The sequence below is a fragment of the Tenrec ecaudatus genome, chromosome 16 (assembly GCF_050624435.1).
Source record: "Tenrec ecaudatus isolate mTenEca1 chromosome 16, mTenEca1.hap1, whole genome shotgun sequence".
Lineage (NCBI taxonomy): Eukaryota > Metazoa > Chordata > Mammalia > Afrosoricida > Tenrecidae > Tenrec > Tenrec ecaudatus.
The window spans coordinates 103,167,658-103,185,120 of NC_134545.1; the positions used below are offsets into that span (position 1 = coordinate 103,167,658).

A 17,463-nucleotide genomic window follows, 5' to 3' on the forward strand; every position below is an offset into this window, starting at 1 on the left:
CAGTGTGTCAAGCACATTTGAAATATGCTGGCATCATCATTTTCAAAGCATTCTCTTCCCACTTGAGCCCCTGATATCAGCTCCCCATTTTGTCCCCCTCCCTCCCTCATGAACCCTTGATGAGTTATAGATTATTTCTTTCATATTTTACATCGTCCTCTGGCGCCCGTCACCACTTTTCTGTCGTTTGTCTCCTTGGGAGGGGGTTATATGTTGATCCTTGTGATTGATTCCCCCTCTCTCCCCCACCCTCGCCTGATCCTCCTGGACTTTCAGCTCTAAAGCTGGTGTTACGGTTCTTGGCAAAGAGTCTCCAGTCGGTTCCTGTGATTCCCCATCTAGCCATGTCTACGTGGCCGCTCTGGAGCAGTTGACTTAGTTTCTTTCATCTTTGATGTGTTCTCTGGTTTGAAAGTGAGATGACAGTTCTCCCTCGTAAGACAGGTTTGAGAATGACACAGGCAGGTGCAACTTAGTACCCAGTATTGGGTTGACTCACTTCCCCTCACCTGTCTCAATCCTGGACAGGGACACACTCTCTCCTTTTTAATATTTTATCAAGCAAAAACCCTAAGCAATACAAAACATCAGAAGCAGCAATAAAACATACCGGAACAAAGTTTTATTTGATTTTCATTTCTGGTCCAAATGTCTGAGAAACTCCTGCAAAAGGAACATAGGAGCCCAGTGTTTTCAGTCATTTTCCATCACCTCTTGAGGACAGCTCTTAGGTGGCTGCTGTAGTTCTCTTGTTACCGGTGGTCTCCAGTGACCCAGCCTCTGAACTGTGGCTCTGTATTTGTGCTGCTTGTTTGGAACAGGGCAAGCCGCTTTGCTGTTTGTGCTGTGACTAGAAAGTCTAGGAGTGATTTTTCATTTTATTTGTATGTTTTGCTTAAGGAACTCTGAGTCACTGTGTGTTTTGAATTCTGCTGTTAGGTGCTGTCCTGTAGCGAGTGTGACACAGTGTAACAGAACAAAACCACTGCCCTGTCCTGCACCATCCCACACTGTTCTTATGTTTTAGCCCATTGGCGCAGCCTCCATGTCAATATGCCTTGTCGAGGGTCTTCCTCATTTTCACTGCCCCTCTACCAACACGATGTCCTTCTCCAGGAATTGGTCTCTCCTGATGCCTAAAGTACGTGGGACAGTCTCACTCTCCTTATCTCTAAGGAGCCTTCTGACTCCTTTTTCCAAGACAGGTTTGCTTGTTCTTTGGTAGGTTAGTCCAGTCTTCTCTGCCGGCCCCGTCATTCAACTGCATCAGTTCTTCTTCAGTCTTCCTTCTTCAGGGTCTGCCTTTATCACACAGATGAGGCTCCTGAAGAAACCGTGCCTTGGGTCAGGTGTACCTTCGTTCCTCTTCAGAGTTGCTTTTCAACACTTTGAAGAGGTCTGTGCAGCAGATTTACCCACTGCAGTGCATCATTTTCTCTCGACTGCTACATCCATGAGCATTGATTATGAACCCAGGCAAGATGAAACTCTTGACAACTTCAGCCTTTTCTCTGCTGATCGTGATTAGCTGTTGGTCCAATTGGGAGGATTTGGGTCTTCACACTGAGTTGTCATCCCTGCTGGAGGCTGCAGTCCTTGATTATCATCGCCAGTGCTGCAAGTCCTCTTACTATTTACAAGTCAAGGTTGTGTAAATCTTCTGCATACCGCAGGTGGTTAATAAGCCTTCCTCCAATCCTTTTCTGTTTTATTAATTGGATACTGTCCTCAGTTCTTGGGATTTGGAGATGAACGAGGAGATACAGGTTAATTAGCGGGGAGATCTGACCATGTCAGCCCAGTGACAGGACCCTTGAGCTGTGGGAGCTGGAGGGGAGGAGGAGTCTGGGTTGAAGAGAGATTTCTCTGGGGCGTTGCTGCTGAGTTTGAAGAAAGTGGAGGCTGAGGGGAATGGCTGCACTGGAGTGGACTTGAGTTTTACTGCAGAGAAGAAGCGGTGAGCCAGGCCTAGGGTGGGCGGGGTTCTGAAGGCCAGAATGGCAGGTGTGGCAGTTTGAATTTTCTCCTGCCAGGGAGCTCTTCTTGGGGGGCGGGCTTGTGTCTGGCCGACTTCAGAGCTAAGTCCTTGTAAGCACTCATTGTAGAGGCCGCCCCGCCGTACAAATTCTGATGGTCTTGAGACAATGCTAGTGTCCCTTGGTGTCTTCTCCCATGCACTGGGCTCCGATGTCACTTTGGCAGGGAGGCAGTGAGGGCAGCTCCGGGACTGGGTCTGCTTGTGGCGCTCATGCCAGTGGCAGTGTGGAAACACCCTTGAAGGCGGATGAGGCTGGGGGCTGTCAGGCATCTGGAGTCAGGTGGTGGGAAAGGTGTCAGGTGGAGTCAGGTGGTGGTGCGGATGAGTTCACTCAGTGCCGTGGAGGCCCCGCCGACTCCTAGAGCTGCCCCTGTGCGTTTCCAAGACTGCAGCTGTTGATGGGAGTAGAAAGCCCCATCGTTCTCCCTTGGAGCGGCTGGTGGTTTCGTCCTGTTGACCTTTCAGAGCGAAGCCCTGTGCGTAATCTCTGCACCACCAGGGTTTACGATTAGGCATTAGGAGGAGCTTGTTGACATGGTTAAAGGTGTCGTGTCATCTTCACAGTCTATAGCAGTGGTTCTCAACCTGTGGGTCTTGACCTCTTTGGGGTCGAACGACCCTTTCACAGGGATCGCCCAATTCATAACAGTAGCAAAATGACAGTGATGAAGTAGCAACGAAACAATGTTATGGTTGGGGGCTCACCACCCCATGAGGAACTGTCTGAAAGGGTCACGGCGTTAGGAAGGTTGAGAACCACTGGTCTAGTGAGTGGTTTTCACAGGTGAGCCTTCACCGGCCTGGGCGGCCAGGCGGAGGAATTCCATCAGCTGGTCAGACCAGGACTGGGCCTGTGCGCTGTGCCACTCCCTCATTGCAGTGGCTGCTGCGCCCAGGCAAACGCTCATCCCCCTGAGAAGAGCCGTGAAGTGCAGCCGGCGCCAAGCTCCCCAGTGCAAGAGAACAACACTGTTTCAGCCTCCCTGCTGTGTCCTTGGCTTGATTCTGCAGGAAGCCTTCTGTCCTACTTGAAGGGTGCCTAGAAGGGGCCCAGGTGATAGGCATCCTGTACGTCAGTGGGGTGTCTAGATTGTAGCCTTCTCGAGTGGTGTGGAAAGAATGCAAACCCACCGAGTGATCTGGTGAAACTCGAGTACTTGCCTCTGGATGCTCCCAGAAGCGCTCCTGTCGGGCCATTGATCACTCTTCACCCTGTTCTCCCAGATCACTAGGAGCTGCCAGCTTCATCCCCAGGAGAGCAGGCGGTGTTTTCCATTGATTTGCTGTAACCCAGGTCATCCGGCCAGAATTTGCCCATTATTTTTCTGATAAGGAGATGAAATATTGAGCATTTTTCTTTCTTTCTTTGCATGCCCTGTAGTGATTTTCATTTAAAAGGAAGATCCTCGGGAGTGTTAGGGATCGTTGATAGTCACAAATGCATGTGCTCCTTCCTGTGTTTCCGGTTTCCTTCCCTCCTCCCCTAACCCTCTGAGCTCTGTCCTTGGCCAAACGCTGCCCTTTGGGTCTGACCCGGTCGATCTTTCTAGTGCAAAGAGTGAGTGTTGGGCTGAGTTCAGTTCCAGACCTGAAGGACAGTGACTAAGGGCCAGAGTCTCAGTGGTCCCACCAGTCTGCTTTCCCAGTGAGCCTGGCATTTGATGATCATGGTTAATCTCTCAGTGTGTTCCATTGTATGAATGGAGCACACAGCCCCAGTCAACATTTGTGGCTCCTTCTAGATTATACAAAGTGCGAGCATGTTGAATGAAGACATTTCTCCTAAACTGGCAGATCTTTATAGGAAGCCGATAGATACATTGTCCAATTCTAAAAGGTCTGTTTAAAGTTGGAGGCTGTGAAAGGAGAAGTTGACTTTTAAAGACTTCTGATTAATACATATTGAAATTATGTGAAAAATAAGAGATAATGAGGTTACATAGCGTTAGCCAGTACTCAGATTTAACTGTAGTTGTCTTGCCCTGTAAGATTTTCTGAAGCTTTTTCTTAAAGAATTTCTTTTTTTTCCTTTAAATATTTTATTAGGGACTCACACAACTCTTACCACAATCCATAATCCCCTAAAGAATTTCTTTAAAATTTATTTTATTTACTTTTAAAATCATTTTATTGGGGCTCATACAACTCTTATCACAATCCATCCATCCTTTGTGTCAAGCACATTTTACATTTGTTGCCATCATCATTCTCAAAACATTTTCTTGAGCTCTGGGCATGGTGGCTTGTTGTCTGTGAGACCTAGTAAACGCCTCTAAAAAGGACGTGTCCATTGAACACTATGTATAGAAATCGTTTAATTGGAACCAAATTTGCTATGTTGACTCTCACCAAAATTGAAAAATAAAGGACATTTCTCCCAAACACGATGCTGTTACGTGCAGCAAATTAATCATTGGTTGATAGCGAGATGGCAGCTCGGTGTTGACAGCAGAGAGGGGACCCCCCCTCACGGTGACTTGACCCCTTTGGTCTCCCACAGGAACAGAAAAGAGCTGCGTTGGAGAGGAAGGCAATGGCGGCCGCTTCGACCACAGGGCAAGAGGAAAGTGCCCCGAAAGCCAAGGAAGGGGCTCCTCTCCCCGCAGACTCTCCTAGGGAGTCAAAGAGGAAGCTTCCCCTCGGCGCCTGTGTTTCCTCGGTACACGTCGATTATGACTCCTTTGAAGTTGGCACCGGACAGGCAAGTGAACGTGTGGGCTGGGCAGTGGTGTTGCTCACTGGGGGGATTGAGGGGGCAGGGACCACCCTGGGGGACACTGCCAGGGAGGGGTCACCAGAATGGCTGTTTGGAAGACACCAGTCCAGGGCTTCAGCAGAGTTTATTACTTTAATACAAATATCCCCTTAGTTATAACCACACCTGCTTCCTGGATCCATACACGGACAAGGCTAGAACTCTGGGCTAATTTACTCAGGTCAGCCGGACAATCTAGCTTTCAACCCTTTAAACATTATGTAATTCAACTTCTACTTAATGAGGGAGAAAAACTGGCTTCCTCTTAATAAAAGCTGTTTGCTTCTTTTATGAACTTCAGGGAGGGGCTGAACACGTTCGGAGTCTGTTTTCCCACCGCTCAGGGTCTGTGAGCATCGTCTTTCCTGGGCACTCCTGACGACAGCAGCTGCAATCAGAAACGGAGGTTTAGAGTGTCCTTCCATTCTGTGTGAGAAGTTAGCTATGCACACTCAGATTTTATTTTTGTCACTCGCATTTCTTCCCTAGGGGGAGACATTCCTATAAAAATTGACCAGGTAGTTGAGAATAGTAGCCACGGTTTTAACAGAGGCCAGTGTGCTTTTACCTCGACGGCTTGGCAAGTGTTAAAATCTTTCTGGACAGTGTTACAGCTGTGTATTTAGAGCTGTGTAGATGAGGGGCTTTAGGAAGTGAGTGGAAACATTTCATTCTCTTTTAATTCCACTTTTCCATGAGCTGTTGGAAGCCCCTTAGGTAAGCATCTCTCCCGTGGGTACATAAATGACTACGGAGCGGGCTGCGTGTGCGCACAGGGACGCACGCCTCAGGACAAATCATTTCTCTAAGGGAAAGTGGGGATGGTAATTACAGCAGAGGTGCTGTTTTTTTATGCAAGCGACATGCGTATGTGTTTTGCAAACAGAAGCCCCCTTGCTCGTTTACTTCCTGTGGGTGTTGTTCACACGGGTGTTATTGCCCGTCTCTGTGAGGAACGCAGTAACCTTTGCGCTGACCGCTCGCTGGGGATTTGCCTCCTTGCTCTCGTCCACCTCTTGGTTGGCATCGTGTTGCCTCCGAGTTTGCAGCCGAGGAGACAGGTGAAGATACTCGCACAAGCTCACGTGTGGGGCAAGCAAACAGTAGTGTCGGGACCCAAAGCCAGCTGCTTGTTCTAGATCCTGCCCATGTACCCAGACGTAGGACTGGAATACTGCAGTTACCTTAGACCAGCGGTTCTCAATCTGGGGGTCCCAATCCCTTTGGGGGTCGAATGACCCTTTCACAGGGGTCACCTAAGACCATATTTCCGATGGTCTTAGGAACCGAGACACCGCTCCTCTATCTGTCTCCAGGCGGGTCCGCCCACATGCAGACACGCCCACATGCGGGGTCACCACCACACGAGGAACTGTGAAAGGGTCGCGGCGTTGGGAAGGTTGGGAACCGCTACCTCAGACTCTGTCAGGAATGCTGGTGGGACATTGGTGGATCGAAGCCTCTCAGTGGCCGTGCTGGAGGAGAGGCCTGTCAGGCTCCCAGGGGGCCGTGGTTCTTCTCTGTCCTGTAAGGCTAATGTGAGCTGGTGCTGAACTGAGCACCCAACAGAAACAGGACACCAGGGAGGGGCTTCCGTGGTCTGTGGCCAAGTGAAATGAAGAGAACGGGCTCTTCCAGGAACTTCTTGAAGGCCCTCGTTTGTGGCGTGTGTGACACTGTAGGCTCGATTGTGGCCAGAGGAAATGATAGTCTATAGGTGATTGGGCTTCAGAGAGAGACGTTTCAGCCCTTTCGAGCTAGCTGACCGGCCACCCGCAGCCCTGGGATCCTCAGCACAGGCTGCTCGCGTGCTTTTAGCCAGGAGGCGGTGCAGTTCCAGGAGCTGTCGGCAGACTGAGCGACATGACGTTGGAATGATTGTCTTGTGGTTGGTTCTTTCCAGGTCTCTGTTGTTTACAGCTCGTTAGACTTTGAGCCACAGATTTTCTTTGCCTTGGGATCTCCAATTGGAATGTTCCTCACCATCCGGGGAGTGGACCGGATAGACGAGAACTACAAGCTTCCCACCTGTAAAGGGTTCTTCAACATTTACCACCCGGTGAGCAGACTGGCTACCTTTCTCTTTCAGAGGAGATGAAGAACCTGCTTCTTTCTGACCTCGTGTAGTCTTGGAACCCTCTTGGCTTTATCGTGGGTGGCGCATTGGGTTGCTAACCACAAGGTCAACAGTTTGAAGCCACTAGCTACTCTGCGGGAGAAAGAGGAGGCTTTCTATCCCCTGAGGATTTGCAGCCTCAGAAACCCTCGGGGACAGTCTGCTTCTGCCCTGTCCTTTAGGGAAGCTGAGTCAGAATCAACTCAGCCGCAGTGAGACCAGAGTCTCAAAATCTCATTTCTGGAGAACCAGCACGGATCTGTGTTTTGTGTGACTCAGCTTTTTCTTTAAAGCTTAAATCAGACACTCCCTGGTTAACTTTTTAATAAAAAACCTTTGTATAAAGAAAGAATTCTGTTACTTTGTATAAGTAATTTGATCACTGGTATTTGAATAAGACAGGATCAATCTCCAGCCTGCCAGTGACCCATTTTTTCCCCTTCAGCTGAGGTGTAAGGCAAACTAAAATGGGGTTTCCTAACTTTTCAATCCTTCCTCTTACAGCTTGATCCAGTGGCATATAGATTAGAACCTATGATTGTTCCAGACTTGGACCTAAAAGCAGTTCTCATCCCACATCACAAAGGCAGGAAAAGACTCCACTTAGGTAAAGGGACAGAATGAAACGTGTTTCCTCCCTGCCGTTTGATGACCTGTCATGAATTATGAAACCGTCACAGCGTGAGTCTTCTCAGAGAGACTCAGTGTTCTGTAACCTTGCCGGAGTACATGCGACACTTTTGAACGCGTGACATGAGTGTCTTGAAAGTCATGGATGAGTTTCTTCTTGGTGACGTACATGCCATTTGTTGAGAGAATTAGGAATGGGGAAGGTGGTGATGAGATGATAAGGTATCTAGTTAGATTGGGATCGAGTTTGGTTATAATATTTGTAATTTGGAAGAGGGAAACGTTTGAACTAAAGACCAAAAACCACCAGGAGATACATCTGATATCACCTAGTGTTCTTTGGTTGTTTGCCTGCTGCCTTTGTGCTTTTTATTTATTTATTTTTAAAAATAATTTTATTGGGGACTCATACAGCTCTTATATGTCCATTCATTGTGTCAAGCACATTTGCATCTATGTTGTCATCATCAGTCTCAAAACATTTTCTGTCTACTCGAGCCCTTGGTATCAGCTCCTCATTTCCCCCCACCCCCTTTCCCACCCTCCCTCCCTTCACGAACTCTTGATAATTTAGAAATTATTTTTTCATGTCTTACACTGGCCAGTGTCTCCCCTCACCCACTTCTCTGTGAACCATTTCCCAGGGAGGGGGCCATATGTAGATCTCTGTGATCGGTTCCCCTCTTCTATTTTTTTTTTTAATTTTTTTTTATTTTAACAATTTATTGGGGCTGATACAATTCTTTTCACAGTTCATACATATACATACATCAATTGTATAAAGCACATCTGTACAGTCTTTGCCCTAATCATTTTTTTCTCTTTTCTTCTTTTACATTTTATTAGGGACTCAAACAACTCTTACCACAATCCATACATATACATACATCAATTGTATAAAGCACATCCATACATTCCCTGCCCCAATCATTCTCAAGGCATTTGCTCTCCACTTAAGCCCCTTGCATCAGGTCCTCTTCCCCCCCCCTCCCTCCCCATTCCCCCCTCCGTCATGTGCCCTTGGTAATTTATACATTGTTATTTTGTCTTATCTTGCTCTGTCCGGAGTCTCCCTTCCCCCCTTCTCTGCTGTCCCTCTCCCAGGGAAGAGGTCACATGTGGATCCTTGTAATCAGTTCCCCCTTTCCAACCCACTCACCCTCCACTCTCCCAGCATCGTCCCTCACACCCTTGGTCCTGAAGGTATCATCCACCCTGGATTCCCTGTACCTCCAACCCTCATATGTACCAGTGTACAGCCTCTGTCCTATCCAGCCCTGCAAGGTAGAATTCGGATCATGGTAGTTGGGGGGAGGAAGCATCCAGGATCTGGGGGAAAGCTGTGTTCTTCATCGATACTACCTCACACCCTAATTAACCCATCTCCTCTCCTAAACCCCTCTATGAGGGGATCTCCCTTGGCCGACACTTGGGCCTTGGGTCTCCACTCTGCACTTCCCCCTTCATTTAATATGATATATATATACATATATACACATACATATATACATATACACATATATACACATACATACACACACATATCTTTTTTTTTTTTTTTGCATGATGCCTTATACCTGGTCCCTTGGGCACCTCTTGATCGCACTGGCCGGTGTGCTTCTTCCATGTGGGCTTTTTTGCTTCTGAGCTAGATGGCCGCTTGTTCACCTTCAAGCCTTTAAGACCCCAGACACTATCTCTTTTGATAGCCGGGCACCATCAGCTTTCTTCACCACATTTGCTTATGCACCCATTTGTCTTCAGCGATCCCCCCTCTTCTATTTTTGTGGTACATGAACTGTTTATTTTTGGAGAGAAGACATGTGCATTTTGAAAAATGACAGGATAAGACTGTTTTCACTGTGCTGTGAGTTTGTGGGTGGGAAGCTCCTCATACTTTAAGCGAGCATTAGCTTTAAGCTTGGCTGTCTGCCAAGCGTGGTGACTGACTTCAGGCTCTGTGGGCAGAGCTGTGCCCTGGGATTGATGAGGGTGCTGTGCCATCTCCATCTCTCTAGAGTTGAAGGAAAGCCTCTCGCGCATGGGCTCTGATCTGAAGCAGGGCTTCATCAGCTCCCTGAAAAGCGCCTGGCAGACGTTAAATGAGTTTGCCCGCGCCCACACCTCTTCAACTCAGCTGCAAGAAGAACTGGAGAAGGTCGCCAATCAGATCAAGGCAGAAGAGGAAAAGCAAGTGGTCGAAGGTAAGCGTGACTCGGCAGCATCTTTCCAAAACAAGAGTGTTGTGAGCCTGACACTTGGAGGTCCCGCACCACCGCTTGCCCCGCGGTAGTCCTGTCTGCTCCGTGCAAAGGCTCTTGCTTTAGAGGTCCGCCTTGGCACGGACGGGACCGCTGCCTGCGCTCCTTCAAAAGCTCCTCCTTTCTCTGCTCTCCCTTGATGGCTACTTTGTTATTTAAAAATAGAGGTTTTTAATCTAAAAAAAAAAAAAAAAGACCAGAGTGGAATATCTGAGTTGAGAACTGGGTTTGTAGCTGGGCATTTTAAAGAAGCCCCTCTGGAAATCGAGCTTCCTGATGCTGGTGGTGGTGACCTGCCTCGTCCTGGACTTGACCTGCAGTGAGTCAGGCTGTCGTGTTACGGTGTGTGGGCTCTGCCAGATTCTAATACCGTTTCCTGTTTTCTTACAATGTTCTCTCTACCCTTTCCTTCTCAATGCCTGTTGACTCAGTTCACTGCCTCTACCTCCTCTCTCTCGTGTAGCCAGCCCCTCCTGCCTTGGCTCTCTGGAGGACTGGGGCGTGATCCTGGCAGCAAACTAGGCTGCTTCGAATGTCAAGCAGTATTCTCACTGAGCCCAGGGAAGCAGCTACATTCAGCGGATAATGCTTAGGTGATTGACGTTGACATTGAAATGGTTTAAATTCCAGCAGAAAAGCTTGTGGAAAGTCCAGAGTTTTCCAAGGATGAAGACTACTTAGGGAAGGTCGGCATGTTGAATGGAGGTCGCCGGATTGACTATGTTCTTCAGGAAAAGCCGATAGAGAGCTTCAATGAGTACCTCTTCGCTCTTCAGAGTCACCTGTGCTATTGGTAAGTGTCTTCAGCTGTGGCTTGAATGGCGTTTGACACATTGAGTTTCTTTACAGCTCCGTTTTCATTCTTTGAGACCTGGTGGCATAGTGGTTATGCACTGGCTGCTAACTGCAAGGTCAGCAGTTCAAAATCACCAGCTGCCCCACAGGCAAAAGAGTTCCGCTCCTGTAAAGAGTTAGCAAGTCTTTTCAGGGGCAGTTCTACCCTGGCCTATGAGGGTTGCTATGAGTCAGAGTTATGGACTTACGTGAACTTTTTTGTCACTTCCATGAGGCCTTTAGGATGCAGCCAAATGTAGCAGTTCTATGAGATTCTTGTACTGATTTATCGCTCATTATAGAGTTAATTTGAACCCCTGTATGGTCAAAATAGTCTTTTCCCCTGTGGTCATCCACAAGAGGGCAGCATGTCACCTTGGCCCTCCTGGCAGCGCGCTGTCTGCATGGATGCTGTTCACAGAGTGAGTGGTGGGACGTGGCAGAGCCATGCGGGACAATGACAACACCACTGTTTTGGAACTGACCGGTATCTGTCCAGGCTGCCCACCAGCTGCCTGGTGTCTCGGGATGCTCTGGGGCTAGTTCTTCCGTCTGCCCCTTTGTAGGTAGACTTGGATGGACCTGCAGCGGAGTCTCCACCATTGCCCAGAGGGATGAACCTCTGCCCATGGGCTCTGGTCAACAACACATGTGCTTTCTCGTTGGCAGGGAATCGGAGGACACTGCCCTGTTGTTGCTGAAGGAAATTTATCGAACAATGAGCATCAGTCCAGAGCAGCCCCAGCATTGATTGGCCTTCGCCCCCCTACCCCATGTGAGTTGGTTGTCCTTGTGTAACTCTGAATATTTACATTCTGAAGTCGTTTTTTTTTGGGGGGGGGAGTTGATGTGGACTATTCATCTTCTGTTTACTATGAGCACTTTGCTCTTTTATGTGGCACTTCTCTTAAAAACCGACACGGTCCTAGGAACCTTACTTAGGAATTCCTGTGGCGGCAGGCCACAGGGCTCCACTCACTCACGCTCCCTTCCACAAAGAAGGGCTTGGTTTTCTGCAGGCTCAGGACGTCCTCGCCCGCGCACCCAGACTGCTTCCAGCATTTCACCTGCACGCTGCCTCTCACTGCCTCCTAGTGCCAGATGGCTCTCATGGTTCACAACTCTATGTCTACAGCTAAGGCAGGGTATAAGAAGGGGGGAGGGGCATCAGGCGTGGCTGTTCATTTTAATGAACGAAGCAAAAGGATATCGAACAGGCCTTTGTTACATGTCCCACGCCTCCTTCCCTGTTAGCTCCAGGGCAGATTGGAAAAATGGACTCTGTACCTCCAGTCTTTGTAGAGTGAGGGCGGAAGGAGTTGGATCTCTGATGGGCAGTACAGTGCCTGCAGGCCTTGCAGCCGTAGGTGACCCCCTGGGACACCTGGCTCCACTGCCCTCCCTAGGTGAGCTGTCACTAAGTACAGGGAGAGCCTCCGAAGAGAGCGGCAGAGCGCTGCTCTCCAGATGGCTGCCCTCGGAAGGAGCCCTCGCGCTTCTTGGTGTCTTAATAACAAGTGTATGAAGCCCCTCAGCATCCACTCTCATTTTGGGTTCCCCAGAGATTTTTCTACGTCTCTCGGAGCATACATCAAGGGCTCCCGTGATGTCTGTCTCTGCCACTTGATGTAACTGCACAGTGTTCCACATTTGTCGGTGTGGGTCCTTTTTGTTCTATTTAATGTTCTCTTAATAAGCCATTTTATGGCTCTATTCAATTTTATGTAGCCAGTTTCCTACTAAAAGACCATGTAGATAGTTTTCAGTGATGTCTATCCTGTATACTAGGGAATTGTAGTCAGTTGAGTAGGTCAGAGGTCGACCCCCCAGTCTCTCCATACCCCCAGTCTCTCCGTACCCCCAGTCTCTCCATACCCCCGTTTCTCCATACCCCCCGTTTCTTCATACCCCCCAGTTTCTCCATACCTCCCCCCAGTCTCCACACCCTCCTCAGTCTCTCCATGCCTCCCCCGTCTCTCCATACCCCCCAGTCTCTCCATATCCTCCCCCAAGTCTCTCCATACCCCCCAGTCTCTCCATACCCCCAGTCTCTCCACACCCCCAAGTCTCTCCACACCCCCCAGTCTCTCCATACCCCCCCCAGTCTTTCCATACCCCCAGTCTCTCCATAGCCCCATCTCTCCATACCCCCCAGTCTCTCCATACCCCCTAGTCTCTCCATAACCCTTGCCTCTCCATACCCCCCCAGTCTCTCCATACCCCCCCAGTCTCTCCATACCCCCAGTCTCTCCATACCCCCATCTCTCCACACCCCCAGTCTCTCCATACCTCCCCCAGTCTCTCCATACCTCCCCCCCCAGTTCTCACCCATTTCTGACATTGTAATAGGGAAACAAGGTAAGTGTCAAAACATATTCCCGAGATCCAGACTTTCCATTACAATACAGCCATGTCGGTGGTCAACAAATAACCTATTCACCACCTTCTCTGTGTCAGGCACCAGCGGAAACACAAGTCCATTCTCACCTTCAAGGAAGTTACCTTTATCTATTTGTTGTTTACTCTGAAGAGGTACAGTCTGGTGGCGTAGTGGTTACAGGCTAGGTTGCAAGCCACAAGGTATACAGTTTGAAGTCATTGTCTGCTGCCCGGAAGAAAGACCAGGATTTCTATGCTAGCAATAGTTTAGGAAACCCGCAGGGCAGTTCTTCCCTGACTGAGCCCGCCTCCCCTCGGTGGCAGTGAGCGTGAGCTCATGAGGACAGTTCACCTGCTGAAGGTTAAGTGTTTTTAATGGTTTATTTCTCCACTTTTTACTTTTCTTTTTAAAAACAGTTTTATTAGTATATAATTCACCTATCATTCTGTCCACTAGTTGATTCCCATCGAGAAGAGTTGTACAATCACCACCACAATCAGATTTTAGAGACCGGTTAATTAGTATTTAGGTACTTTGTCATTTTCTTTTCATCCTGATAGGGTTTTATTTCGTAATTCGACTTTGGCGTTAGAAAGGATGCTTGTTGAAGGGAGGGAGTAGCTTTTCCATATGAAGTCTGTCCTTGCTGCCTGTGTTAGGTATTGAGTCAGGTTCCCTGTATCCCGGCCCTAAGAAGCCCTGGGGTGCAGTGGTCAGGGCTCAGGAAGTCGGTGCTTTGAATCCCCCAGCTGCTCCCCGAGGGAGGAAGGTGTGACCATTGCTCCGGTGCAGATTTTCCAACCTGGGAGCCCCTCGGGAGCAGTTCCACGCCGTCCTATGGGTTGGTTCTCTGTGAGTCCGAGTTGATTCTTTGGTGGCAGACGGGCTGTACCATGTTGTTCTAGACATTCCCCTGCATGCTGGGATCTGTACACAATTTTCCATTGACTTCAAGACATATTGTTCACATTTTTATTTCTTTAAATGTGGGACCCACTTTAAAATTTCTGGCCTCTTTTTAGCTTGGAGTTCTTTCTTTGTATTTTTTCTGCCAGCCACTGGGGGGTGCTGCCGACCCACATTGACTTAGGCGCCAACTTCTGAGCTTTTCCTGGGTGTGACTTCAGAGCCCACCACTTACGGAGGAGACTGGCTTGGGTTTTCAGGGGTTGTCTTTCTGTACAGGAGAGCAGCTTGTGGCCTTCTTTGCTGCCCCTTTTGCATAGTAGGTTCTTTTCATTAAAAAAAATCATTTTATTGGGGACTCTTACAACTCTTATCACAATCCATACACACATCCATTGTATAAAGCAAATTTGTTGCCATCATCATTTTTTTTCTTTTTAATTTTAACAATTTATTAGGGGCTCATACAATTCCTATCACAGTTCATACATATACATACATCAATTTATAAAGCACATCTGTACAGTCTTTGCTCTAATCATTTTTTCTCCTCTTTTCTTTTTTTATATTTTATTAGGGACTCATACAACTCTATCACCATCCATACATATACATACATCAATTGTATAAAGCACATGCATACATTCCCTGCCCCAATCATTCTCAAGGCATTTGCTCTCCACTTAAGCCCCTTGCATCAGGTCCTCTTTTTTTTCCCCCCTCCCTCCCCTTTCCCCCCTCCCTCATGTGCCCTTGGTAATTTATACCTCGTTATTTTGTCATATCTTGCCCTATCCGGAGTCTCCCTACCCCCCCTTCTCTGCTGTCCCTCTCCCAGGGAAGAGGTCACGTGGATCCTTGTAATCAGTTCCCCCTTTCCAACCCACTCACCCTCCACTCTCCCAGCATCGTCCCTCACACCCTTGGTCCTGAAGGTATCATCCACCCTGGATTCCCTGTACCTCCAGCCCTCATATGTACCAGTGTACAGCCTCTGTCCTATCCAGCCCTGCAAGGTAGAATTCGGATCATGGTAGTTGGGGGGAGGAAGCATCCAGGATCTGGGGGAAAGCTGTGTTCTTCATCGGTACTACCTCGCACCCTAATTAACCCATCTCCTCTCCTAAACCCCTCTATGAGGGGATCTCCATTGGCCGACACTTGGGCCTTGGGTCTCCACTCTGCACTTCCCCCTTCATTTAATATGGTATATATATATATATACATATACACATACATACACACACTTATATCGTTGTTTTTTTTTTTTTTTGCATGATGCCTTATACCTGGTCCCTTGGCACCATGTGATCGCACTGGCCGGTGTGCTTCTTCCATGTGGGCTTTTTTGCTTCTGAGCTAGATGGCCGCTTGTTCACCTTCAAGCCTTTAAGACCCCAGACACTATCTCTTTTGATAGCCGGGCACCATCAGCTTTCTTCACTACATTTGCTTATGCACCCATTTGTCTTCAGCGATCCTATCATGGAGGTGTGCAGTCAATGACATAATTTTTTGTTCTTTGATGCCTGGTAACTTTAACACATTTTCTTTCTACTTGAGTCCTAGGTATTAGCTCATCTCCCATCTCCCCTTTCCCCTCACCCTCCCACCCTCATGAACCCTGGATAATTTATGCATGATTGATCTTTGTCCATGTGGAAGGTTCTTTGTTCTCCAACCCTCCCTGAGGGCGGGGTGCTTCGCTGTTTCCACAACGATGGCGGTGGGGACCAGGCAGTGTTTGGTTCCCTAACGTGGAGTCACAGCGCCATCCTGGGCGTTGTTCCCTGTGTGGCCGTCTTAGAACTGAAGGCATCAGTGGTGTTGGGCCCTGGCGGTTGGCTCATGCTTGGACTCCTCAGAGGGAGATGAGGCTGTCCGCTCCCGTGAAGGCTTGCTTATAGTCGCGGACACCCAGAGGGCAGCTCAGCTCTGCTCTGCTCGGTAGGGTCACTCCGAGTTGGAACCCACTCCCTGGCAGCGGGTGTGGTTTTGACTCAGCAAAAGTGGCATTACGAGCATTGTAACTTGATACTCTGTGGTGACCCGCGGTTCAAGTTCTCAGGGTACCACGGTTTTTGTTTTTTTTCTTTAACACTAATCTGAGGGTCTTGATTTCGTGTCATTTACAAGTCTCATTAAGCTCCTTTTATTTCACATAGGATTTTTAAGAGGGCTTTCAAGCTTTCATAGGAGAGACCATGATATTCTCATTCTATTTTCCACACTTGGCTCTTGGTGTGGGTGTACAGTTTGGGCATGCAGTACAGTTCCCTGTAATAAAGAGGAGTGAATTTGGACTATTCATAACCCCCTCTCTCTGGGCTGGTCATTTAGGCCCAGGCCAGCCCGTCTTTTGTTGGCTTGTTCTGTGTCCTCTTTGTCCTGCCGCGAGTGGACTCTCCGAGGATCTCCCTGCTTGTTGGTGGCACCGAGGGCTCGTGGGCCCTGTCTGAGGACGGGTGCTGACAGTGTGGCCGGTGCACAGTGTCGGTTCAGTGGCATTGAGCACTTGACCATGTTCTCTTTCCTCACGAAGGGACCACTACTGCAAGCTTGCCAAGTTCCCTGAGGTGTCTATTTTTCTTCACAGGAAATTCCAGTACAATTTCGATCACTGAGAAAAACCCCCCTGAGGATGGTGCCAGCTTGTTCCTGTGGTGGGTGACACAAAAGGGATTCGTCGACAGTTTCTCTTTCACCCCGTGTCTCGCGCTCCGACCCCGACCTTCGCTGAGAATCAGGAGAAGGGGAGCGTGGGGCCGCAGTGGGACAGTGGAGAGAAGATGAGATCAGAAACACAAGGGAACTCGAGAACTCCTCGGATCATTTTAGCTACCAGTGGTGCAGATCACGTGCCTCGGCGCCGACGCTGTAGCATGCAGACAGTTCTCTCTGGTCAGCTCTCGTCCTCGGGCAGGTCAGCTCGAGTTTTAATGAATGCAGTATGCTCTTTTTATTCATGATAGTCTAACTGAGACACTATGGTAATGTGATTTTTAAAAAATAAACAACTGATGTCCTTCCTGAAATGTGAATTGTAGTGCTGAGCTGCTTTGATGCAGGGTGGCCTGCCCTGGCGAGCCCCTGAAGGCCCTGCAGTGTCACCTTCTCCACAGCTCTCCCAGGCAGGGGACGCTGTCCCGAAGGCCCTTTGCCTTGGGGCGTATTCCCTGCAAGCCCCTTGCTGCCAGAACTAAGGGAGAGGGCTTTTCTTTGGTTTCACGGTTTGGGGATTGTTTAGGTTTTGGTACTGTATTGATTTCACTCGTACCACAGTGTGTGTATGTGTGTGTGTGTGTGTGTGTGTGTGTAGTGTATGCATCTGGACCGTGCAGCTGCTTCATGCAAACACTGCCCTGTACGCATTCCCTTGGTTTCACGATGAATTCAGAGACTTAGGATATTTTCCTAATCTAAACAGGGACGCCGCCTTTCTTCTTTCCTGATGTAGTAGGAACATGGGGCACGGTTTACATGGTTCTCATGGAACATGGGATATTTTGCAAACAGCATAGGATACACATTTTTCGTGTATAT

General features: G+C 48.6%; 1 protein-coding gene across 2 annotated transcripts in view; it reads left to right on the top strand.

Annotated features, from left to right (window-relative positions):
- The window catches only part of SEC23IP (SEC23 interacting protein), a 38,029-nt gene extending 21,074 nt beyond the window's left edge, over positions 1-16,955 (top strand). The window contains exons 13-19 of one of the 2 annotated variants that reach the window (XM_075535003.1): positions 4,539-4,739; positions 6,697-6,852; positions 7,414-7,516; positions 9,558-9,743; positions 10,434-10,593; positions 11,304-11,409; positions 16,517-16,955. In XM_075535003.1, the coding sequence (XP_075391118.1) occupies positions 4,539-4,739; positions 6,697-6,852; positions 7,414-7,516; positions 9,558-9,743; positions 10,434-10,593; positions 11,304-11,385 (888 nt within the window). In that variant the 3' untranslated portion in view covers positions 11,386-11,409; positions 16,517-16,955. Of the gene's footprint in view, positions 1-4,538; positions 4,740-6,696; positions 6,853-7,413; positions 7,517-9,557; positions 9,744-10,430; positions 10,594-11,303; positions 11,410-16,516 lie in introns of both variants that reach the window. The other variant, XM_075535002.1, reaches the window with a different exon arrangement.
- The last annotated feature ends 508 nt before the right edge of the window (positions 16,956-17,463 follow it).